This window comes from Plectropomus leopardus, chromosome 17, assembly GCF_026936395.1.
Source record: "Plectropomus leopardus strain MGB_pleo_1.0 chromosome 17, ASM2693639v1, whole genome shotgun sequence".
Classification (NCBI taxonomy): domain Eukaryota; kingdom Metazoa; phylum Chordata; class Actinopteri; order Perciformes; family Serranidae; genus Plectropomus; species Plectropomus leopardus.
In genome coordinates this window covers 31,184,571-31,211,398 of record NC_142192.1, presented here as the reverse complement: position 1 = coordinate 31,211,398, position 26,828 = coordinate 31,184,571, and the positions used below count along the sequence as shown (strand labels likewise).

Sequence of the window (26,828 nt, the reverse complement as noted above, 5' to 3'; positions counted from 1 at the left end):
TTGTTTTTGAAAAGAAAGCGATGCATTCTCCTTCACTTTTACGCAAACTTGAAATACTGCCCTCAGGTGTTCCCAAAAGGTCAGCCGGACTTCCTTGTACCTTATTTGGCTTTTCATCTGCAACAACCTACATGTTTGGGGTGTTACCGTTTACTGGAGTGATGTGATTTACATACGTGATTGTGCCTCCGTTGTCATGTTGATGATATCTGGATGTGGGGATGAAAAACGTGATATATTGATAGGAGCTGTCAAGTGTTCACATTATTCAGAGACATGGATGACGGCAGGGGCTTATCAAAGTGAGTAGAAACTTTAATTAAAAAATCTCTCTCTCTCTCTCTCTCTCTCTCTCTATATATATATATATATATATATATATATATATATATATATATATATATACTGATACTGATTATTTTATATAACTGTTACTTATATAAATTACTTATTAGTTAATAATCAAATTAGGAATCAGCCAAAATACCAACCATCCATTTGTTGATTTCTTTTTAAAGCATCATTTTTGTGGTACTTCATTAAGCCACATTTTGATCTAACTTAATTGCCTTATTAAATATTTGACTTCTTTTTTAGGGTTGATTAAGTAAAAAAAGGTAAATGAATTAGAAAAAACAACATTTATTTCATAAACTAACGTAGCAAACTTAACTTTGCTATGTTATAAAAGAACTGTTTTCTTAACAGAGCAGCTTTTTATCATCTTTATTATTATTCTTTTATATATATATATATATATATATATATATATTCTGTTTGGGGTTTTTTTGCTCTAAAAGCAAATCAGTTAAATAAGACTGAACACATTTATTTATTATGATAGTATTTGACCATAATATACATTCATAGTAAAAAATGCATCATAGTAACGATGCCAGTTATAATGATCCTTTATGAAAGTAATTGTGACTCAAGTAAAAGGGTAGATTTTAAAGCTTCAGTTTGTGATTTTGTTGTGTTGCCAGTGGTTGATGATATTGACTTCACTGAAGAAGTGTGCACTGAAAGTTTTCTGACTGATATTTTCAAACTCACAATTAACATAATTTAATAGCATAACAACTGCAGTTTTAGTTATCATTTAGCTACAAACAGAGCTGCATTAAATTAAAATTACAAAAAAAGATGTGGCGTGGTCTACTTTGATGACATCCATTTTTTTTTTTAAAGTTATGTATTTATGAACATCATAAAGGCTATGGAGAGATATTTTTTGTCTCTGTATAACCATTTGTAAAATAAGTTAACTATGTGTGTTGTCTACCAACATGTTGAATTAACAAACGTCCTTCATACATTTTGTTTCTGTAGAACGTGGGATACCTGCCAAGAGGTCCCCATGATTGAAGATGAACAGACGCCATGGAAGATGATTAAACTGCTAAAATTTATTTGTGTCTGCCTGGTGGCTGTGATTGTGTTTGGGTTGGCTCTCTGCAGCAAGGTTTGTTCCATATTATTATATGTGCATATTTACTAACCTGCTGTACAGCTAAAACACACTTACAAATATCCCATGAGGGATTATAATCTTAATTTAATCAAGGTTTTTAGGGGGATTGTAATCAGCACTTTCAAATTTGGCAAATTTGTTCAGGGGAAAGATTGACTCTTGTTTTAATGGAATTTAATATTTGTGTAAAACTGAAATTCAGATGGCCCTTATCTCTCCGAAGTTTATTAAAGACTATCTAATCCCCCATGTTTGTCTTGAGGGCCTCCTCCCTGGACAGTGAAACAAGTCTCAAAAATATGCCTTGTCACCCAACCGTGCCGCCTCTTGATCCACAACACCTCTCTGTCCTCTGCACACACACAAAGTAGTCTGTTACTGATGAAAGCAGGCTCCTGATATCAGATTCAGCCAACAGCACACCTCAACACAATCAAAAACACTACTGACATATGTATTGCTGTTCAACAGAAGAAAAAAGTGTTTAGTTACTCTCTAATCTGCTAATCTTGTGGATTTATAGTTCAAAAGTAGCAGTAAAAATTAAGATTATCTTAAATGAATGTCTTGTTTTTTGAATATTGAGGACAGAATTAATCTGCACTGACTCCCTTTCACATTCACTCACATCTTTCTGTCTTGCGTCAACTTTCTTCTCTGTTGCAGACGTCTTTTCTCCTCCTCATCACATTGTCCAATGAAGGCACCAGGATCGTCCCAGATGAGCAGAAACCTGTCGCTCTGCTGTGTGCCGGCTGCGCTCTAATCGCTTCCAGTGTGCTTCTCTTACTGAAGAGCCTCTGGAAGGCGTGCTACAAGTCCTCGAAGCTACCAGCCAAAAAAACTGTAGCATTGGTGAGAAAAAATTTGAAATAACTGTCCCTCAACTTCAAACCTGACCCACCATAAACACTTGTATTACACAGCTTAGCCTACATACATCACATGAAATGTCTTAATTCCACAGCAACTAGCAGTCCCTTTTCTTCAGTATTATCAGTGATCTGCATCTCCTTCAGGTTCTGTTCTTTGAGCTCCTGGTGGCAATGGGTGCGGCGATTCTCACCATTGTGGCAATGCCTCACTTGGACATTGTGACCAACGTGACGATACTAAACGGTGTAGCCGTCACTCCTGCGCTCCTACAGGTGATCTGTCAGTGCACCGCCAAAGAAAGAAACCGCTTCCTCGTGCCGTCCATCACTGCCTTCCTCCTGCTTTTGCTCGGTTACGTCCTGTTCCTCTTTCTGTACATCACAAAGGATCCTACTGATACCAAGATGGCCATTTGGGTGGGTCTGGCTGTTGGCGGGTGCTTCCTGGTGTCTTTCAACTGGTGGGAGAGCTACTTCAGACTGATCAGCGAGAACAGCGGCTCTGTTTTCCTCAAAAAGCTGTGTAAGGACATGTCAAAGTGCCAGAACGTGCTGCACATCCTCTCCAGCCTGCTCAGGATCCTGGCGACCGCAGGTGTGCTCGGAGCCTACGTCCCTTTGGACAAAATGGACTGGGACATTGTGACATCCATCCCAAGGCGTGAGACAAAAATTATAGCCATCATTATTGGGGTCCAGCTGATCTCCTCTGCATTTTGTCACTGGTTTGCACAGGCAGCCTGCAAGATGCACGTCCTGCGACGTGGCTTCATCCTGCCTCTGTACTTGGCCTCTCTGGCTGTCATGGTTCTGTTCATCGTCCCTGTTATTGTTTACTATCAAGACTACAGATTAAGTCTGAACGGGACTGAAAGCACCAACTTCACAAGCTACTGCAGTGTAGTTGTAGATGGAAGAAACCCAAGCTTGGATGGCAGTGTGTTCCCTGAACTTGTTTTGGATGTCACACACACTCTGTGCTTCCTGGACATGTCAAGGATAACTGACATTGGCATACTGACAGGTAATAATCTTGCTGGGCATTTTTGGCTGCGTTGCTCAGGGTTTTGATTGATTGATTTCATTTCAAACATTTTTTTTCAAGACCATAAACTAACAAACCATCAAAAGAATAGTGCGTAAAAAAGAAAAAGAATAAAGACAATATAGAAAATAGGTTTAAACGTGCACATTTACTTTATGTATTTATATTTACTTTACATAAGATTTGCTTTCCTTAAAACCTGTGAAATCAAGTATCAATCACTTGTGATCAATTGTGGAGGGTTTGAATGTCCTTTTTTGGCATCAAAAATATTAAAGTAGTCAAGTCAAGTCAAGTCAGTTTTATTCATAGAGCCCATTATCACAAAACATGGTTTGCCTCAGAGGGCTTTACAGTGTACGACATCCCTCTGCCCTTAGACCCTCACATCACCCGAGGAAAAACTCCCCAAAAAGAACCCCTGTAACGGGGAAAAAAAGGAAGAAACCTCAGGAAGAGTGGTAGAGGATAATGAGGGATCCCTCTTCCAGGACGGACAGACGAGCAACAGATGTCGTAAATAGCAAATGAAATACAATCATGGCAAAAAAGGAAAGAGAAAGAGAGAGGGGGAGAGAGGGGGAGAGAGGGGAAGAGAGGCACAGCAATAATAGAAACAGATGCATGTCATATTACAATAATGGTAGGTGTGAAATTAGTAATTGCACTCTATGATGATGTTGAGGGAGATGATAACAGTCTCATGCATATGTTGAAAGGGAGGTGGAAGTACCACTTTAACATTGCCAACCTTAAATATTTTATTCTTTCTGTTGTCACCGTATATATACTTGTAACTAAGAGAAACTAAGAGTTGGTGTGTAAAGCTTGGGGAGAGGGCGAAACAAAAAAAAACAAAAAACAGTACTTTCTTGTGCTTTAAAAAACAACAACAACTGACTGAAATCTTCCGTCCATCTTTCCTCAGGCCAGGCCGTGTCGTGGTGGCTCGGTCTTGTGTTGGCCACGCTCCACCTCTGGAACCTCAGTCTGTATCGCATCCAGAGGACTCAAGACCTGTTCATCAGGAGGCTATATGAAGGAGGATTCATAGAGCAGTCACTGCTGCTGAACACTCGATTTGACATCCAGAGAACTGCAAAGCGAAAGCAGTAAGTATGGGATCTGTGTGTTTGTGTGTTTGTGTGCTGGAAAGATCAGCAAAACCCCACAAAGTGAGGTTCATGGGTGCTTGTTTTGAGTTTGGACTTAATAAATAGTTAATTAGTTTAGGTTTCTGGTTCTGGCTAGATTAAATCAGGGTTTAAATTGGAATACAGATGAACGTAATTAAAAAAAATCATCCAAAAGAGTAGAAAATACCGCTAAGCAGTGATATAGGAAGTGTTTGATGCACTCTCTTCTACACTCTTTTCAAACATTTTCTTTGCCTGCTTTGACGTTCTTATACACTTAAATGAACATCGTCTGTTTTTTTGTTTTTTTTAAAAAAGGATATCTCTGTTTTTCATCAGTCTCAACTTTAAAAAGCTGAAACAATCAGTTTAATGTTCATAATTGTACATACACAGCTATATATTTAACTATAAAATCTTAATCACACACCTGGTTAGCTCTGAGGGCATGCTGACATGTTACATAACACTTCTGATGACCACAAATTCAGAGGAACATAAGCCTTCAAAGGCTGGAAAATGGAAATACAAGGAAGTCAGCAGTTAATGCTCTGCCAAAATACTTCACGGTCCCCAGCCAACAAAATGAGATGATGCGGGTAAAATCTGTCTGGCATCAACATGTCTAAAATTAGAAGAAATCAGAAGACATTAATCAGGTGACAGTATGTCCAAAAAATCCCCAGATCCTTCACTCGATACATGTCATTGTGATAGGTTTGGATAAGTGTAAGGGTTAGGATGTGTTGTAGGACAGTGGTTTGTGTGAAGTCAGGATGCCAGTGTGTGTATTTTGGATTATTTTCAGTTTTTTTATTCATTTTTTTTTATTTTGGCAAATTAGTTTTACTTGTCTCTTTCAGATTCAAACCACTAGACCCAGTGAGGGTGTTCCTTTGTGCCACCATGTGGCATGAAACCTACGAAGAGATGATGAAGATAATCATTTCAATATTTCGGTAAGTTAACAGAATCAATATAGATAGTCGTTTAACAATCATAAATAAACAATCATAACACCACAAACGGTTCCTTTCCAGCCGTGTTCGCAGGTTGCTTTTGTCATTGGGATCTTATGCTGAAATCATTGCAAAAGCAGACAAATTTGTTGACTTCAAAATGAGAATGGACTGGAAGAGTTTTGATTTTTCAGCCTCAGTTTAAAACAATTTCATCACAGTTGCTGAATGTGATTCTTGTAACTCTTCAGATTGGACAAGTACAGACCGAAGACAGAAGGGGAAACAAACGATGTGAACTTCGAAGCCCATATCTACTTTGATGACGCCTTCAGAGATGTTCCCCGTAGTGAGGGGCGCCACGTCAACGAATATGCAGAGATGCTTGTAGGAATCATCAGAGAAGTTTATGGGTAAAAACTGTGAAACTCAAGCTTGATTTTTTTTTTAAATAACAGAATGAGACATCACAGTTTGACTGCCAGATGATCGCACAGACTCACTTTAAATGAAGTGTCTTTCATCCTTTGTTATCAGTATCTTTGTAAACATGGATAATGGCCTGTTCAAAAAGCAGCAGCAGATCCCAGATCAGACGATCATCAGGACGCCGTATGGAGGGCGTCTGGTGGTCACCATGCCTCTTGGAAACAGTTTGGTGGTTCACTTCAAGGACAAGCAACTCATTCGCCACAAGAAGAGATGGTCTCAGGTGGGGAAAAAATATGCAAATGAGTTTAATTAATAATAATAATTTTGAAACATTTGAAATGTTAAGTCCTGCCTTTCCTTTACTTCCAGTGAGATTTAGTGGTGTATGAAGTCATTTTTGGAGAGACTACTCGCTGAATAGTATTTGATATTTTACAGGTCATGTACTTGTACTATCTCCTGGGCTGGAAAGTTGCGACCAAGTATTTCAAACGATGGGGGAAAGGAGTGGACGAGGTTGAGCTGAAAAGAGAGTTTCAGGTGAGATGAGAGAAAAAAAATGACAAAAAAGCCACAGTGCATATTACAATATTTTGATCGTGAAATTAGCTACATTTAAAACACAGCAAACTGTCCCTGCTTCTTCAGGACGAAAAGCACAACACCTACCTCCTGGCTTTAGATGGCGACACAGACTTCCAGCCTGCTGCTGTGATGCTGCTCGTCGATCGTCTGAAACTGTACCCACGTGTTGGGGCAGCGTGTGGCAGGATTCATCCCACCGGATCAGGTGGGTCAAATACAGAGAAGGACAGGAATTATCATTAAAGCCAAATTAGATGAACCGGGTGAACCTGGTAATTTCATCTCCTTAACCAGTGAGAAGCAATGCCTTGCTGTCACTAAGTACTCTCTGTCTCCTCCTAAGCAGCTAAAACACTGATCCAAATACATTTGCACCGAGTTTGAAAGACAGACTATATGAGATGTATATGAGATATATGATGAGATATATTAATAGACAAAACCAGTGAAAAGTTTTCAGAGACCTATGTCTCTGCTGCTGTCTGCTGTTTACCTGTTCTACTGCATGTTTGTGACGTTGCACAGACACACAAACAAAACAACATACACACACTCACATGCCAGCTGACAGAAAAGAAGATTCGCTCTCCAGCAGAATACAGGCTATTGCTTAGATTTATCTGCGTGCACTTGCCAATTTTAGCAAGAAAGGGGTATAACAGTTTTGTATTTCCTCTGCAGGTCCCATGGTGTGGTACCAGAAGTTTGAATACGCTGTGGGCCACTGGCTTCACAAGACAGCAGAGCATGTGTTTGGGTGTGTGCTGTGCAGCCCGGGCTGCTTTAGTCTGTTCAGAGCAGCGGCGCTGATGGACGACAACGTGATGAAAAAATACACCATCATGGCCTCAAAGGCTCAACACTACATCCAGTATGACCAAGGTAGCCTTCAGAAAATTATGGATAAGTAGACAAGTCTGATCAAAACTGGAGCTTGTTAATGCCAGAAAAACTGAAGGAGTGGGAATTTACAAATTCAAATAAAAGTTAATGGTGTGGTGTTTGAGGTGGATTTGACACTGATGATCTTGGATGGTCCCTGCAGGTGAGGACCGCTGGCTGTGTACTCTGCTGCTGAAGCAGGGATGGAGAGTGGAGTACAACGCGGCCTCTGACGCCTACACAAATGCCCCAGAGGAGTTCAAAGAATTTTACAACCAGGTAATACCATGAGCCTCTCAATCATTATGTAAATCACTGACAAGCACGTGTTGCCTACATGTGAACGATGTTATGAAATTCTTTGTGCAATTTTTTTTTTTTTTTTTTTTTAGATTCAATTGCCAAACCAGTTTTGGTCTCTGAAAATACTTTGTTCTATTGTGTCCAGTCACACAATTAATATTGTCTTGCTGATTATGTAGCTGTGAAATAGGATTTAAACTGAAATTTAAATTAACAATTGGTCATTACTTTGAAAATATGTTCTTAGATAAATTATGGGGGGGGGGTTCATCAAGATGCTTATATACGTTTTTGTCCTATCCATAGTTATTGCAGATATTTTTAAGATGAAAATGAATAATATAGATGTTTTTTTTTTTTACTGTGCAAAGAAAAAGGTAAGTCTGGAAACTTAATTAACTCATTACAATAAAGTATAACTTGACAAAGCAGCATAGGGCTGAAAAATGAAAGCAATGAAAAAGTGCCAAAAACTGAATGTTTTTGATCTGTCTTACTATAACAACATTATGGTTTATACTAGACTACTATACTATACTAGACTCTATTTATTGAGATCATTTTTTTAGCAATCATTTGTGAATATTTCCTTTTTGGTTCTTGCTTATGTTTCTTGAGTCAAACTGTAAATACTTTTAATTGCATTTTAATTGGTTTGAAAGGTGCAATAGAAATACAGTTTAATTGATTAGCTGATTAGTTGATACACAGGCTATGGACGGGATTATTCCAGTTAGTCTAATGCGATTATTTACTAGCATCTTTTACTTAACCAGAAACATGCTGGGTCTTCGACTGAATAATGTTTACTTCCATTTTCAGCGTCGGCGATGGGGACCGTCCACCATGGCCAACATTGCGGACTTGCTGGGGTCTACCAACCTTATTTCCAAAAGGAACCCATCCATGTCCAAACCCTACATGTTCTACCAGTTATTCAACTTGGGCTCGTCCATACTGGCACCTTCCACCGTCGTCCTTATGATTGCAGGTTAGCCTTGTATTTGGTAGTTTAAAGGACTAGATAGGCATGTCCTTTGAGTGTGCATTAATGTTAAAATTGTATTTAAATACAGAAAGCAAAACAATACATTAATCTCTTCCCTAATGACACCTAAAAGTAATGAAATACACAAAACTCGATGAGGCACAAATAAATTATGTTCATCGTTTCTTTGTTCACAGTACCTTGTTGGCCACTTGACTGGAGCTAAGCTTTCTAAAACTCTCCTCGTTCATACTTTTAATTTTATTTACTTTCATGTTAACAGGAAATAAATAAATACTCCTAAATAACAGTAAAAATGTAAATATAACACTTACTGCTGAACACTGATGTCATTACATTTATTATGCTACAGACAAATTGCAGCATTTACCACATATGTGATTCAAGGCTAATCTGAGCATTCTCTTTAGCAGCATAGTTGTTAAACCGGCGCTTTTACTTTCTGTCACTCATTCAGGTAGTTTTACGATACTGCTTGACATTCACCCCAACAGCGCTCTCATCATGGCTGTAATACCTCCTGCTGTCTTCCTCGGCATCAGCTTCAAGACAAAGTCTGATACTCAGATTCGTATTGCAGAAATCATGAGCGTCTTCTACGCTTTCCTCATGATGATCGCAGCGCTTGTCATAATAGGTACACAAATACAACAGTCATCAATGCACGGTCATACTGAAAGGCTTCTGGGTCTCAATTTCCATCTGGGTCTCCTCCATTAGGGAACATGGTGAAGGACAAAACCATCCTGACTCCAAGCAGCATCTTCATCATCGCGCTTGCCGGGTTCTACCTCATCACTGCACTCATGCATCCTCAGGAGGTTGGCCTGGTGGTCTACGGTTTGCTTTACATTATCTGCATCCCCAGCGCCTACTTGCTTCTGGCAATTTACTCCATGGTTAACATGAACAACGTGTCCTGGGGAACCAGGGAGACGTCTGCCGCTGGGACCACAAAGCCTGCAGCTGCTATTCCACAAACCAAAGCCCAGAAAGGCAGATAGAAGTGGAGACTTGATACGATCAAATTTAAACTTTTACTAATGCTGCTCCATTGTATGTTTGAGATGAGCTGAAACTTGATGATTTCTCTTGCAGTCAAAAGCACCTTCACACAGTTCTTCTCGCAAGCCAAATGCTGCAGAAAACTCTGTCAGAGGGAAAGCGCAAATCAAGAGCTCATCGTCAGCCGGGAGAACCTGAACGTGGAGGCAGCAGAGCATGAATCTCAACCCCAAAACACTATTGTGGAGGATGTGATCCCTGTGGAGGAAAAAAGGTAAGAAGAGTAAGAAAAGCAGCATGTTCTGGATACATTTAAACTGTGTTTTTGCAGTGTGCAAAATGTGGACTGTTTAATTAAATTGAAATGCAATGCTAGCTATTATAGTAACAGAGATAATACATAACGAGTTTTCAGTCCTGTAGTGACGGTTCAGTAGGTGAATACACTGAGTCTATGATGAATTAATTGGTTTATTTCTTAATTTGTCTTAGACGAGAGGAACCTGATTATACCCGTCCTCACCAGAGTAAGTCCTAATATGAGGCAATTTCACAAAAATAAGTTGCAGAAGTTGATGACTCACACTCATTCAAGATGTGTTATACTTTCCTGTTGTGCTCTTTTCTCCAGATTGGGTCGAACAACTGCAAAGTTTGTCGGATGACATGCGCCTGCAGGAGGATACACTCGACCAGGTGTGAATTTTACATTTTATGACTTGACGTACTTGTACAATTTTAAAATTCCTGTGTCCCTCTTTTACCACTGCTAAAAAATTGTGATTGCATCTTTTCAAACCTTTGATTGTGATGAAGATTTGTCATGAGGCAACAACCATATTGTCAAGAAATTTGTTGCACTTGTGCAAGAGTAAGAGGCCTACAAAAATGCACAAATGATGGTTAACATGATATCCTATGAATTAGCGCCCAACGAATGATATCACGAACTTAGCGTAAAGTTGCGGAGGTTAGTTTTGGGAAAAACAAATGTGGTAAGGATGTACCTCAATAGTCTCACATCTTTGTAAAGTAATGACCAAGTTCAAACAGTTCTGAACACCAGTCTCTTGGGAAAAGTCCTTTGTTTTTGAGACACATCTACCACCCCAACCTGCCTCTGTTAGGGTCCGCTTCCTTCTTTACTTAGATCAACACTTTGGTCATAAGATAACAGCCTTCCGAAATCCATGCATTATAGACAAATTATGTAAGCTATGTACGAATTTATGTTATTTACTTTTTGTAGGACAATGTACAAAGATGAGAACAGCCTGATTTATATTTAGTGATGTTTAATCCAGTACTGCAAAGAGGCCAAAAACTTCATGATCCTATGTAATAATTTTATCAAATTAGAATATAATATTAAATGATGGGTATATTTTCATTTAAAAGAAGTGAAAAAAGTTATTATCCTTATTTGTGTTTTAGAATGCATAGATAATCAAACCTTATAAGGACTTTGGGATGCACCATTAAACACAGCAGGTTGCAGTGTGATAAACACATGAAGTTTAATTATCATTAAAAGACACTGTATTTCTCTGCAGGATGAGGAGCAGTTCTTTAGAGAGCTGACAGCTAGATACCTGGAGCCAATTCCTGTGGACAAAAAGAAACAGGAAATAATGGCTGATAACCTCAAAGAGTTAAGAAACAAGGTGAGTCAGAGTGGTGATTTCGACTACATGTCGGTGAAACGTTATGCTGATGATACTGTGCTGTGTTTTGTCAAATAAATGTAAAAAATAAAACCATGAAATCCTTTGTTTTTAATAGATTACCTTCGTCTACTTCATTTGCAACGCCCTCTGGCTCATAGCAACCTTCACTCTCCAGCATTCAGTCACGTCCGTCTTTATCCAGGTGCCAAAGGTCAACATCAACCTGGAGTTCACCGGAGAGTACATGCACATTGACCCCTTGGGTCTGATGTTCATCCTGGGCTTTGCTTTGCTGGTTGTAGTCCAGTTTGTAGCCATGCTGTACCACAGGTCAGCTCAAATCAAACTTCTTTTAGAGCAATGTTTGAATGTGATGATGAGGAAAGGTTGATTATTCCTTTCTAACTTTCTTTCTTCTGTTGTTTTCTATTCAGAATATACACCCTGATCCATTTTGTGGCCTTCCTGGATACAGATGCCCTGTCTGAAAAACAAAACCAGGAACAGCCACTCAAACAGGTACATACAAGGCTATGCTACTATCTCTACTACTACCATAGTGCTGCTACTGCCAACTTAAAACCTGATATAAATGTAAACATCATACTCAAAAATTGCATTTAGGTATCCTGAAACTGACACTGAATGGTAAATCCAATCGAAATTAATGTTACTCCATGAATTTCTGTAATAAATACCAATAAACCAATCAATTTTAAAATCAGGGTACTATTGGCTGTAATATACCAGCAGTGTAAAACAGACTTCAGTAAATCAGGTATCATGTATATTTATATGTATATTTATATTTGTGTATATAATAAAATATATTTCATGGAGCAGACCCTGGAAATTATTGTGCCGCTGTTTGGTCACGATGAAAATTTGCTTCAAAGCAAGGTGCACGTTTTTGGGTGGCTCACCATACCACGCTAACCCACTAATCTTGCTTCATGGTACACGCCTCTTTTTTGGTCACAGTTTTATAAGCTACTGTGTACTACTTTCTAGAGCACAAAACATCCCAAAAAAAGTATGTGAGAGTACAGATTTTACAGCATTCTCAACAGAAGATGAAAAGTCAGCATTGAGGGTAAATCTTTGAATTTTCAACCCCTTCTGACCCCTGCTTCTAATATTTATTATCTGGCTAATAAATGTAAAGTGCAATTAAACATACGAGCTCTCAGATAGCGTAAGCGATGTGATTCTGTTATGTTGTGTGAACAGCCTCACCTCGTATCTCCATGGTGACAAAGCCAATTTGTTGTTTACAGATCTATAAACTTGAGTTTTAATTAACATGTGAAGCACACAGTGAGTGGGAGTAAAGCCATTCGGGGTGAGTCAATGAATGTGTCAGCTAGTGAAACATACCTCCATCAAATTTAAGGTGACAGTTAAGATTGATGGCAGTATATTCTGTCATACCCCACCCTTTCTTGGTCAGACTAGGAAAATTGTTGGCATGTCATTGGTGCAATGTTCTTGATCTAGGTGTGGTACTATTGTTAAACTTAACGTCTGAATTCCCAGCAGGTCAAAGATAATGAAGATGATGAAGATGATGAAGACGATAGCAGCGATGACTTTATGTTCCCAAGTGTCTTCAGCACAAGCTACCACGGTGGAACTCTAGTGTAAACAACGAGGAACCGAAATCTGTTTTTAGCACTTTTGAAAAACAACGTATTACACGTAGGAATCGAAAGAAGCTAACCACATCTTTTTTTAATTATTTTAGCTGTGCTGATCGTGATATTTATTGAAACTTTTTCAGTATGTTATAATGCGCTTCATAAAAGCGATGGCATCTCGTCTGCTGAAACTGTCAAATAAAATCATATGTAAATAATATGATAATGAATATGAATAATATGAATATGAAAATATGTAAAAATGTATGTAAATGACATTACTAGGCAACAACACAGCAGTTAATTAAATTCTGTTAATGACTGACAGCTAAGGCCCATTACTTTTAGTTTTTAATTGGTTGGTACTCAATTTGAATATTAAAAAAAATAGACCACATGTGGATGAACTAGATGTAAAGTTCAAAAAACTGTGGCCTCTTGTTGAAAGAGTCAAAGAGTGAAACTGAAAAATAATGAGTCTTGCTGGTAACACAGTGTGTTTTAACACAGTGCATCACTGTCACTTTATGAAGGATCTGAACTTATTATTTTTGTCTTTAAATTTCTTTGCTGTCTGTTCAACACATATATGAGAGATTAAACCATACGTTTATGAAGGTCAACATGATGACAAGAAACTGAAGAAATATTTATACTCTATTTTATCACTTTCACTTTAATCCTAGGTTTGGGATGTACTGCTTTTGTTTGTTAAAAGGGTGCCTTTGAAAAAAAATCCACAATGAGGGATGCTGATCATTTTGATGAACTGCAACAAATGTTTTGATTCTGCTTCATTATCAGTATCGATGGTGTATAATGTTACAGTTAAAAACTGACTTTAGATTTTAAACTTGATCTGTCTATTTATCAATAAAGCAATTTGAGATTAATTTATCTGGTCTATTTTTTTCAGTCTGATGTTACTGATTATTTATTATGAATTGCTGGTCTTAAACACACTGGTGGTGTTGTTGGGGTTGACCTGATTCACTACACACTCACTTCATTGATTGCACCTGAGACAATTATCTGATTGCCGTCAGCTGACGCCAGCCTTCGTATATCTGTGCGCTCCTGAGACATGCCCAGATGAAAACCATCAGCTGAAATGTGCAAGATTTAAGACTGTTTGTGAAGGGCTTTTTCACAAAGCAGTGTCTTATTCTTTTTGGTTATGACTTTTTAAACACAAAGCAAAGTAAAAATCTATCTCCTCTTTCCTTTTTTTCCATCATGTTGAGGTTTTTTTTGGTTTTAGCATTGCTGTGGTAAACATGAAAAATCCACTTGGTTAGGAAAAGCTTAATTTTGGCTTAGCATACCCAGTTTTGTTGTCAAATTCCCAGCTGAAAAGGCAGCCATGTCTCAGTAAAATCACTTTTCATGACCCTATCCCCAGTGCAAACACAGCAATGATTTGCTAGTCATTGGTCATTGTTCATGGACAGTGGTCTGCAGTCTCAACTCATGTACCATGTCATTTTAAAAATGTTGATATTATACATAAGAAACATGCAAACATATTACTGGTTATCAGAAACATTTTTTTCTTGCTGTCTGGGCTGACACAACCACATGTTAACCACAGGGCTGTCAAAACAAAAAAATTAAAAATGTAAAGAATAGCAAACCAAGCGGCAAAACACTGAAGCTGAGAAATGAAGTCAATGCTGAAGTGCCAAAAACCGGCCACCTCAGGCTGGTTCCGAAAACAGAGTTAAACCTGGGCTGCACTGCGTGTGTGAGCGGGAAAATAGCATCATTAGTGTCGAGTCAGTTGGTTGCAGGTTCAGAGAGGTCAGCAAACAGACTTTAAACAGCTTTAAATATGAGACCTTCTTTAATAGTTTAATACATTATGACCTTGCAACTTATCAACATTTAAACTGCATATTTAACAGATAGCACTTTCAATTATCTTTGAACAACTACACTGCTGACTTTATTGCAGTTTTTGGATGTTGTCTTATCACCTTTGCATGATTACTCTGTGAAACCTGGATTGACGTCAGTTTTCTTGTGCTGTGTTCAAACACCTTTCACAACTAAAAACTTTTAGTTTTTTCTTTTAAAGGCATGAAAGAAAAGGCAATAAGCAATTGGGCATGACATGTCCTGCATATTGCAAGAAATTAGTAGATTTATAAAACATATTTCTTTAAGAAAATACCTAAGTAAAAATGCCTAGAAACTATTTTCATATTTAATATCATAATTACATATTTAAAAATATTTTACAGAATTATTATAATTTTTAAGCACTTTTTTTTCTGTCCAGTTTCCTCTTTTCTTTGCTTTGTTTTTATTTTCTCTCTTTTTTCGTACATTGTTTTGTTAATTTTCAGATAATCCTCTTGTACGTTTTACATTAACATTTTACTAATTTATTGCAAATGTTTGGTTCATTTCCTCCAAGCTGCTTAATGCCCCTGTCTCATGATTTTAAAAGAAATAAAAACAGTTTGGCCAGATTTGAAAGGGCTAAACAGATTAAACACACAATTTCTGACAACTTGAAAAGCTTTTTTCACATTAAAGTTTCTCTATAATCTTATGGTAGTATTTACAAATCCATTTATCATGTGTTACAGAAATTTACAACAAAAAAAGTAGAACTGAGTTTATAATCCATCACTACTGTAAAATTTAAATCAAAGTGTAACAGTGTTTCAAAACATTAAACTTGATACTGCAGCTACTGTACACAGCAGAAAAGACATGATACCTGGAGAGTATTGTGCTCAAGATACAGAGAAATGTTTCTTAGTGATGTGTAAGTAATCTGCAGAGCAAGTGCAGCTGTGTTTTATGAGCCTGTTGCTAAGAAGTGATGTTTATTGTGTTGGCTGACCACCTTTCAGGCTACATTTTTATTATCATCATCCACATGCACATGTTTCATAAAAGCCATAAATGCTCTGCTCACTCCTTTACTGAGCCACCCATGAAACCCTTTCTAGCAAATCTGGTAGCAGAAAACAAAAACAGTCATAGAAACGGGGTGACTTATTGTACAGTTTCAGTTCACCTACCTTTCAGTTTGACCCCTGAACACAGGACAGCGTCAAGTTATTTCTGGATTTCTTTTTAATAGGCTCACTTCCCTCCTCACATCTTTCGTATTCTTCCTCATTCACCACAGTTCCACTTTTCATCTGTGACTTTTATCACATGCATCAACACACGACTTCACAGGAAAATCTAAATCTGACCTGCATGTGTCCGTCCAGTCAGTCTCTTCACTGTAAGGGCTCAAAAGCCTTTAAGCTCCTCAGGTCATCGCTTATGTAGGTGCAATTTTTCATATGCACCTTGAGAGGGAAATATCACAATGAACTGAAGGAGTGTACAAGTGGCTTCGTATGTATTTGTATTTGTATGTACTTTACTTTACTTAAGGTGAACCTTAAAATCTTCAAGGATGTGGATTTTGGCTCTTTTAGGCAGCTAAAATGTGTTTTTCTTGCTGCCCTCTGCATCAGTACGTTGCTTTGGTAGCAATGCTGTATCTTCAAATTGGGGGTGTGCCGATCTGAACTATCACTTTTGAGACATATTTACACCCTCTGCTGAAGCCCTTGTTAAAGACCATCAATTCAATTATTTTGTTTTTAGGTCCTAATCTTGTGTAAATGTTTTCTTATCACTTGTTCTTGCTATATGCCTAATTATATCTGAACATGTGTCATTTTTTACATTTTAAAATCAAATTATATCTTTTCTCTGAATGTAAAATGTTAAAATATTTTTAGTAACTAATTTCGGTGACCAAATTATAAATGTATCCAGTCAGATATCATCTCTTTGGGGTCTAATTTATTAATTTTTTTGTCCTCTTGATATAACAACGCAGGTGAGGGAGGTGAAGGTGGAGGCCAACAGTCACTCTGTATGTGTTAAATCATGCCCACTCCTGAGCCGCCCAATCACAGCATTAAAAACACGAAAAAACAGCAGTATGACCCTTTAATGCTCAACCGCATGTTCAGGAAACTCCAGGAGAGACTTAAACTTTTGCTACGTCCACTGATGTCTGACTCCGTCCCACCACCACCACAGTGCTGGGTTTGGACCCGCTGCTGTCATCCAGAGAGCGTTCGTTGGACTGCGTCGTCTGTCCGTCCACGTCGTCCGCCAGAGCTCTCCTGTACACGCCCGCCAGACTCTGCTTGAACCGCCCCCTCACGTCCAGCCCCATGCAGAAGTACAAGAGCGGGTTCACACAGCTGTTAAAGTAGGCGACGCCTTTCGCCACGGGGTGCCAGATCTTCACCACGGCGTTCTTACTGTCTCCCATCTTCACCAGCAGGAGGCAGTGGTACGGCGCCCAGCACAGGAAGAATGCCACCACTAATGAGGCGAGTATACGCAGCGGTCGTGACTTCCCCGACAGGCGGGTACGCCGGATGCCAATCCCCGCCAGGATGTAACAGATGAGGATGACCATGAAAGGCAACATGAAACCACACAGGAAGCGGATGGAGTAGAGCGCCAGCTTGGCGCTGTTGTTTATTTCCTTCTCCTTCACGTCAAAAGAGCACTTGGTGAGGTTGTTCTTCAGGTAGACTTGGCGATAGTAGAAGTACGGAGTGCTGAAGATGATCGCAGTGCTCCAGACGCACACGGCAACAATCCTGGCGGCCCACAAGGTGCGGCGCCGCTTGGTGAAGACGGGCTGCCAGACGCAGAGCGCCCGGTCCAGACTGATCACAGCCAGCAGGAAGACGGAGCAGAACATGTTGGCGTACTTGAAGAAGCCGTTGAATTTGCAGAGGAAGATGCCGTATGGCCAGTGGTCGAAGAAGAGCTTCTTAGTAAGCGAGAAGATTCGCGTGAAGCAGAAGATCAGGTCGGCTATCGCCAGATTCACCAGCCACACGTTCGTGACCTTTGGCTGAGGAGAAAACAGAAAACAAAAGAAAAGGTAGAGAGGAGAAATGCAGGGAAAAATGACTCTACTCTCATATGTACATGTAGATATGAATAATAAAATGTTAGCCCCAAAAAAGTCCTCAGTGTGCAGCTAAATAAAGAACTGTCTGTCAAAAAACAGAAGTGCAGCCATAATTTAATTTGTATATAAAAAGCCATTAGGGAGTAATATGTGGTAATAAGCGGCAATATTGTAATTCTAACTTATGTTACATAAGTTTTCCGAAAGAAGAACACTTTTAAAAATCTTTTTCTGTTCCTCTTCTTTTTTCTTACGGAGCTGTTGTCCAAGCAGCACACTTCCTTTTATTGATATAGTATTTTAAGGAGATTTCCACACACAAAATAGGAAAATGAGCTTCAGGGAATCATTTCTTTCTCCTGTGAAAGTATTTGTAATTTATTAAATCCACCTTGAGCTTGAATCCGGCCACCCAGATCACCACAGAGTTCCCTGTGATGCCGAGCACGACCGTCAGCGTGTAGAGGACAATGGTGACGTTGTCCATAATGGCGTCAATGTCCACGGTTGTCGTATCGTCTTTCTTGAGAGACTTTAGGACGTGAGGCAGAGACGTATTGGAAAACATGGTGACACTGGAAAATAGAAAAAAAAATGTAACCAACTTATAACTTTGATTTTTTTATTAGACAATGAGGAGGAAAACTAAAAAAGGTGACCTGAAATATCAACCTGTACTCATTCCCACGTCACCAAATATATATAAGATAATAAATATCAAAATTATTGGAAGAGGGCAATGAGCAACTTAAAAGAAATGAGCCAAAAATTTGAAAAAAAGTAAAAGTTACAAAAAATGACCCAAATATTTGCAAGGAAAGGTAGTTACAAGAAAATTACCTGGAAATTAGTAATAAAAATAAAAGATTAAAAAAACCATTAATAATAATAATAATATAAAAATAATATTTTTTTTAATTTAATTTTTAATTAATTTTCTGTTTCTCGTCTCTTTTTTCAAAAAAATAATTTTCATATTTTTGTCATTTTCTTTTCACATTTTACCAATTTCTTGCTTGTTGCTTTTTGTTCATGTTTTCAAAAGACATCAAATCGATCTGCTCAGGTTGTAAAAAGCATCTGAATGCAGCGCAAGAAAAACTGATGTTAATTCAAGTTTCAGAGGGTTAATAACAGAGCAAGAGGGCATCCAATTGTGGGACTTTTATCAGCTGTTACCACAAAATTACAACTTCTTATATCGTACACACACACACACACACACACTCACACACAAACATGTTTTTCCTTGAGTCACAATTGACCATGTTCATGTTAAGTGAAACACCAGGAGAACGATGCTCAGCTAGTTTTTCTCCATTAGACAGAATATCCTGTTTTTGTGGTTAAATATTGAACTTCTTCATTACGAAGAACGATCTCTGTGTTTCCTTCCTGTTTTCACTCATCATGCAGCACAGCGGGAAGTGAGGAGACTCTCCACGGTCAACCAAAGACAATCTCTATCTTATTTGCCGGTTTAAAAGTGAGTTTGGGTTACTTCCTCTTGAGCTTTCATGCTAAAAACTCTTCACCCAAGAAGTCTTACTGAAGCAAATGCATCTTATAAACGAGTAACCTTTTCTGATCACAAGCCTTTTTCTTCATATGATGTTATGAAAATAGACGGTATGAATGAAGTGTTTGCGGACGAGTCAGATGTACCCGGCTGAGTCACTGTGCTTCAGTGTCTGGGAATGTGCCAAAATGTCTGTATATGCGCGAGTCAGTGTGTGAGTGTGTGTGTGTGCAGGCTTAAAATACAATAATGGGTGTGGGAGAGAAATATCTATAACTGACTGTTCACTGCCACCTCGATTGCAGCTGAGACAACTCTTTGGTTTTTTTTACTATTTTACTATTTTCCACCTGATTTATTTCTAATTTTTGTGGCTGCTCCATTTGTAGTTGCTCATTGCCTTCTTACCATGAGTTTGAAAGAAATTATAGCCAGTTTGCTTAATTCTCACATTCATGTTAAAGAAGCTCAATAATGAAACTGAATAACAGTCAGGTAAAGGTCAGCTGACATCTGCATTTGTGTCATCAGGTTTCAAAGTGGCCATGTTTCTGCAAGAAAGGAGTCTGCAAAGTGTGACCCTGAAAAATCCATGACCTTACACCTCACAGTTCACTATTTGATCTGTCGATCAGATCTCATTACAAAACCAGAAAAATACCACAATGACGCGTGGCACAGAGAATTGAGATGGCAGAGAAAGACAAATGAGAGATCCTGGACAATGATGAGAACAAGCAGGTGATGAGGAAATTCAAGACGACTTTACCAGTGGGAGCAAAATGATGTTGAGCTTTAAAGTAAGAGAAAACAGTCCAGCTGACCAACACAGAAGTCGTCTCTGCAGATTACAGAAGGAAGCTGTTGCCCTCAAAGGGAAAACCCAGAAGAAAGTTCACAGCTTCCCTCAAACCTCAGCGAAGATATGAAACAAAAACCCCATAAAAACCTTGTATCATCTGGTGGTGTTACTGAAAGCATTGTCAGATGGATTTCCATTAACCCTCAAATTGCACAAATTGAAACTGCAAATATAAAAAAAAATGCCTAATGGAAACATGTCGATTTCAGGAAGAAAAAAAAAATCCAATCTATCGCAAAAGGGTTTATATGCTTGCATGAGGTGGTATTTCAAATTAAAAGTAAAGTTTCTTTGGAAACAAACTCTTTCCTTTCACACCTCGCACATGTGATGTGGTTTACCAGCAGGAAAGAAAACACACAACCACAAACTCGACTTCTGAAGAACTTGAAAAGAAAAGAAGCTCTGTGACGCTCGCTGGGCCAAGATGACGTTTCCTTCAAGTTTGATTGGCCGCAGGTGTTTCCCATTTCACTGACTGTGTGAGAGACACTTCCAGTTTTACCACCTGTCCTCCTGAGACAGGCTGCAAACAAAACTCTTTGTCTGATCTACTGTCTAAAGTGAATCAAAGGAACATACCTCAAATGTTAATTATAATAATCCATTATAATAACGTGTTTGTGCACAACTGCAATAAGTAGAGAGATTTCATTTGAAGAGGAATCGCTCTAATAATAATAATACATTTCTCATAGAAGGCTTTTCAAGGTACTGAAATACTCTTAAAAACATTCAAAAGATTATGAAAAGAATAATAAGATGGTTGAGTTTGAGTCCAGTCTGTCTGACTTGATGCTTGAACTGGAGTCAAAGGTGTCAGCACTCTATTGTAGCAGCTGCAGCCCAAACCTGGTTTATGTGAAATTTCTAGTTCATCTATCTTTTAACCCCTTAAAATCTGAGTCAACATCTCGACACCTTTCATAAGGTTTAGTAAAGCACAGATTAAGTAAAGTAAATATATACAAACACATGAAGTAAATATAAGTAAACCTTTGAACCTTGAGCAACACGGCAAGAAATGTCCCACAAACTGCAAGAAATGTATAGATTTAAAAAGAAGAATGTTTCAAAGGTAGGGGAAAATGTATATTTATAATTATTATCATAATTATATATTTAAAGTTATTTTATAGAATTATAATAATTTGTAAGCAGGTAATTTCCTTGTTTTTATTTATTTATTTATTTTTTCTTTCCTATATTTTATTGTTTGTTTGAGGGGCTTAAATTTTTTTGTTTCAGGGGGGTTAATGTTTTGTTGTTGTGGTTGTGGAGTTTTTGTTCATTTCCAGGTAATTTTCTTGACCTTTTTTTTTTACTAATTTCTTGCTAATATCTGGGTCATTATTTCTTATTTAACTTACTGCATTCTTCTGTTTTCTTCAAAAAAATCAAGCCAATTTGGCCAGGTTTCAAAGGCATTAACGTCATGATTTTTATATTTACAGCTTGATTCATACATGACATGAGGTCATTTACAGAAAGAGCCAAAACACTTGCACACTATTTGGCACCTCCATTTAACGAGGAAGAAGACTGCTTTCAGTTCAGCTTTCAAGTCTTTTGCACAACATATACAGGGAAGTGGTCCTTTGCAATACAAATTTTAGATCCCTGGTTCCTTTCAACAATCCTCATTAAATATGTTTAACAAGTAAAAAAAGAGTCGAAGACACTAAATAACGCTGAAGTTAAATTAAAGGGATAAAAGGTATACAGAATCTATATTTTTAATGTTAGTTATAATGTATTTGTTCTCTGCATCACTTACGAATTTTTTAAAAATATTCTGCAATTTAACCCTTTGAAACCTAGAGTGAAATCACTTTTCTTGTGCTATGCTCAGATACCTTTTACAAGTATTCAGCACCTAATATCCAAGCAAACGGGTGCCATTTCTTTCAAAATTGTGGGGAAAAAGACTGAGCAACTTGGCAAGACATGTTCCACAAATTACAAGAAATTAGTAGAATGAGATAATCTGTTTAAAAAATGTCTAGAGAAAAAAATATGTATTTATTTATTTACTAATATTTTTTACTAGTAATGTTCAGGTAATTATCTTGCAATCTATACTTTTTTTACTAATTTCTGGGCCATTTCTTGGTTTGTTGCTCATGTAATAGTACCAACTGCTCCACTCATGTCCCTGTTCCCTTTCCATTTCATTTTTTTGAAAGTGAAAATTATATTGAGAATTATCATAGATACATGTTTAAAATTATATTACAAAATTATTATAATTTTAAACAAACTTCAAGGAAATTTAAGCACATTGTGCTGATAATAGGCCAACCTCTCCTAAATGCAGGACTCTAACTTCAGTTTCTGTGAAACTGCTGTGCTATTAATCATTTTACTCAGGAATTAAAAACTTTTGCCAACTTTTCTTATAGCTGCCAACAGCCTGCCAACATCCCCAGTTAGAGGAAGCGGGATGTAGGACATGTCTGCACTGGGGACTGTCCGCATGTCCGCACGCTGGAGCGGGATGTCAGACTGTCTGTGCTGCCTTTCCCTCCTCTGCTGTCACTCCTGCTCTTAATCAGCATCGTGTTTTACCAGTCAATCAGCTCTCTGCCTGCTCTCCTGCGGATCACCTTCATCTGAGCTTCTCTGCGCGTCTTTCCACATCTCTGCACATACGTTCACCCGAGTTTTGTCCTCTTCTCACAGCAGTTTGCGTGTGTGTTCTGGTTTTCACTTGAGAAGTTTTCCCTTGATCGTACAACCATGACCCTTTAAAACCTGGACAAACTGGCTTGAATTCTTTCAAGAACATGGGAAGAAGTCAATGGGCAACTTAAGAAGAAAAAAGAAGCAAGAAATTAGTTTAAAAATTAATTAATTAAAGCACAATTAAATTACCTGAAAATTGGCACACACAAAAATGTATTTATTTCTTTTTTCCCATGTTTCAAAAAAAAATCATACCAACTTACTCAGGGTTCAAAGGTCTGAATACTTGTTAAAGGCATTTGAAAGCAGCACAAGAAAACTTCTGCCACTCCAGGTTTCAAAGGGTTAATCATGGTTAAACCAGCCAAAATATATTTATGTCCCTGAACTTGCTACCCAAAAATATATTAACTTTGTGTTAGGATTACATGGAGAAATTAAAACACAGATGAAAGAAAGCAGGAATAGTGTACATCCTATTTTAAAAAAAAACAATCTGCCAAAAATATGTTTGTCATCATTCTCACAGACTTTGACCCAGGGGAGCGGTGTTTGTGACAAGCAAATGACAACATCTGTTGTTGTGTTTGTTTTTTTCTTACAGACATTTACAATCTTTTCCAAACCATTCTGTTGCATACGTTCTGTGAGATTAATTGCTAATTAATCATCGTTAATGCAAAACTTCCTGTCAGCTGGAGTACATTTTCCATAAAGAACACCTTAATAACTTTAACCCTGCAGATGGGAAAGTTTCAGTGAACCGGACAGAGGAATTAGACTGAGTCAATGTTGTTGTTGTTGGCATCAGACTATGACAAAATGGACATTTGTTAATTTGAAGCAGATGTTTAAAGAAAATGACTTAAAGACAAAGTGTAGTGTGTCTGTGAGCAGCACTGCTGTTGGCACAGGAAGTGCAGCAAAAAAACCACAGATTAAAACATTTATGAGCCTGCTGCTGCTGCTTAATAAACAACAGTTTACCGCGAGTACTGTTTCAATATGAGTCCTGCTCCATCTCAGAGAACCGCAAACCTCAAACCGCTGTGTGAGCTACATAAACCCCTCATGTATAACTGCACTGCAGTGGGAACTTATCTCATTAAAATTCCCATCAGGCTGTCAGCCTGCAAGACTATTATGTAAAAGTAAACAAATTAGCAGACAAATGTTTCCCTAGTAAAATGGATGAAGGATGGTTAATGTCAGAATAATCAAATGAAATCTGAGATAATGCCTTAATGAAATTATCTTCAGGAAATAGCACTTCAACACAAAAGACAGCAGCTTCAGTCTCAATAGTGGTAGAAAGAAGAAATAACCCGAACCCAAAAAAGATTTCCTGTTTTAACTTTTTCAAAGTAGGTGGGTTTCCATTAACCCTCAAATTGTGCAAATTGATATTACAAATATAAAATATGCCTAATGGAAATATGTCAAATTAAAAAAACAAAAAAAATACCCATTTATTGCAACATAGTTTTTAAGCTCACACGAGGGGGTATTTCAGACTATTTAAAAAAAAAAGAAGAAGCCATATTTCATAAAATGCAGTGGAAACACTTTTATTTATTTATTTTTTCTTTCTGCCCAATGACAGCTGGGATTGGGTCAAACCCCCCCGCGACCCTTGTGAGGACAAAGCAGTTACGGAAAATGAATGATAAATGATGATTTTTTTTCTTTAATATGTCACATTGTGCTATGGCTACTGTATGTGCTTGTCAGTAGGAACTGGCTCCCTCGCGATGCAGCAGGAGCTACAGGAGCTGTTATTGCATCACATAAATTAAAAAGTTGAGCAGATCATCCAGAAGTTTTGAATCCACAATTTTTCTGTAAAATCGCGGACTATCAAATCCCAGAAATCCCTCATACGCGGTCGCGCCCACGTTAAAGGGCCCGCCTTTCCATTATCTCCCCCTAACACTTAGATGAAAATAGTGATAGCTCGTGCGGGGGCTGCAAAAGCAATAAACCTGCTAATGTTTTGCACATCCATCATCATGCTTCGTGGAATTTCATGACTCATTGGAAACATTGTAATCTTTTAATTGTTTTTTATCAATATCTTGAGAATATCACTTAAGTTTTGTGCAAATCTGTCATGGAAACTCGCCCTACGTGTACGCCACATAATATCATACCTAACATATCGATAGTTTCCAAAAATGTACAATGCCAACATTTTTTTTCTTTCAAGTGGGTTGCTCTCCTACATGCTTCTGTATATTCATCAGTTTCATTATCAGGGTGGTAAGTCAACTTCATTTTATCGTTGTTGTTGTTAAGATTCTGCCTTTGATGTCACACATGACCATTAACCTTTTCCCCCCTCAGATGACATACTATTAAAACATTGCCATGACACATTTGAGAAAAAGTGTGAAATGTCAAGCAATGAAAGTGTAAAATATTTCTGCTGAATGCGTCACAAATCTGATGTATGAAAACAGAAAACTGGACTCAGAAAATGTCCTGATTTCTTACCTGCAGATGTTTAATGATATCGCAGTGCTGAGGTCAGCTGCTTCAGTCTCAGTGGTCAGAGGCAGAAGTGAGGACGCAGCTTCATGAGCCGTGTGTGTGTGTGTGTGTGTGTGTGTGTGTGTGTGTGTGTGTGTGTGTGTGTGTGTGTGTGCGTGTGTAGTTCCCCTGTGTTGCTTCAAGTGGTTTTATTGCCAAAAGTGGGACATGTGTTTGTATGTGTCCTCTCTTTCCCCCCTCTCTCTTTCACACAAACAGACACACACACACAAACAAACACGTATTTATATACTTGTGAGGACCATTGTTTTCATAATGCAGTACCAGGCCCCTAACCTTAATTAAACCTCAGCCTAATCTGAACCTTAAAACAGGTCTTTGAATCTCTGTCTGAACCCAAAATGCTCTATTTTTTTAAAAAACGTCCTCTCAAGGTCTAAAATTGCAATTGGCTCTAACAAAGATAGATTTACAAGCACACACACACACACACACACACACACAGAAATAGACTCTTCCTCTTTCTCTCTCTCGTTTTAAGTCATGTGTGTCTGGCTGCGTCTTCCTGTCTTACTGCTTCTCTTTTTCTCACAGTCACACTCACTTTATCTGTCTTTCTATCACACATACATACAAACACGCACACGCACACACACACACACACCCCATGCATGCATAAACACACAGTGGATGTGTGTGGATGACCATCTTGTCTTAATGAGAGAGGAGCTTCATTCGTCTTCTGGGCCAATCAGATCCCTCTAAACAGGGACGATGACCTCGTGTTATTACAACACATAATTTGAGATAATCTTTATTATTCCACAAGGAAAACCACAAGGACTTTGGGTTATACAGGCTTTTTTTTGTTACAAACAATTAATCTTCTCAGTTTGGGGGAGATTTACAGACACACAAAAGATACAAATATATACAAATCATTTTAATGTTGAAGGGATGTCAACTTGATTGTAATCTCGTTTTCCCACACATCATAAAATGATCATTGCTGTTTATGATAAACAGAGTCACAGCAGGCTTCCGGTAATAGAAAGTAAAGAGGGGGTAAAAAAGGAAGAAGAAGAAGAAGTAGAAAAAGAAGAAAGAAGCCACAAAAGAGCAGCTAAGCTGTTGAAGCAACTCTGGATTTAAAATTTTTTTTTGTTTGTTGTTTTTTTTAAAAGACAAATACATGGTAATAGTTCATGTTTTTGCTTTATAAATATTACTTTCAAAGTAGATATTTGGCTATTTGTCACCCATTTATTCAGGATAAATGCAGATAAGATCCTGGATGTTTCTATGA

The 26,828-nt window shown here is 38.0% G+C and overlaps 2 protein-coding genes across 2 annotated transcripts; one reads left to right on the top strand and one right to left on the bottom strand.

Moving 5' to 3' along the window:
• The first annotated feature begins 218 nt into the window (after positions 1-218).
• Positions 219-14,408, top strand: LOC121958117 (chitin synthase chs-1-like). The gene is made up of 22 exons (XM_088090406.1): positions 219-302; positions 1,333-1,465; positions 2,141-2,329; positions 2,494-3,373; positions 4,323-4,506; positions 5,394-5,489; positions 5,741-5,902; positions 6,027-6,201; positions 6,360-6,461; positions 6,570-6,711; positions 7,188-7,388; positions 7,552-7,667; positions 8,514-8,682; positions 9,158-9,337; positions 9,421-9,696; positions 9,799-9,979; positions 10,198-10,232; positions 10,337-10,401; positions 11,259-11,369; positions 11,488-11,702; positions 11,807-11,891; positions 12,909-14,408. The coding sequence occupies exons 1-22, from the start codon at positions 277-279 to the stop codon at positions 13,014-13,016; spliced, it is 3,831 nt and encodes a 1,276-aa protein (XP_087946532.1). The 5' UTR covers positions 219-276; the 3' UTR covers positions 13,017-14,408.
• A 425-nt stretch (positions 14,409-14,833) lies between these two features.
• On the bottom strand, positions 14,834-25,665 carry LOC121957820 (C3a anaphylatoxin chemotactic receptor-like). The gene is made up of 3 exons (XM_042506607.2): positions 25,526-25,665; positions 18,358-18,541; positions 14,834-17,906 (listed from the first exon to the last, which is right to left on the bottom strand). The coding sequence occupies exons 2-3, from the start codon at positions 18,532-18,534 to the stop codon at positions 17,019-17,021; spliced, it is 1,065 nt and encodes a 354-aa protein (XP_042362541.2). The 5' UTR covers positions 18,535-18,541; positions 25,526-25,665; the 3' UTR covers positions 14,834-17,018.
• Positions 25,666-26,828: the final 1,163 nt, after the last annotated feature.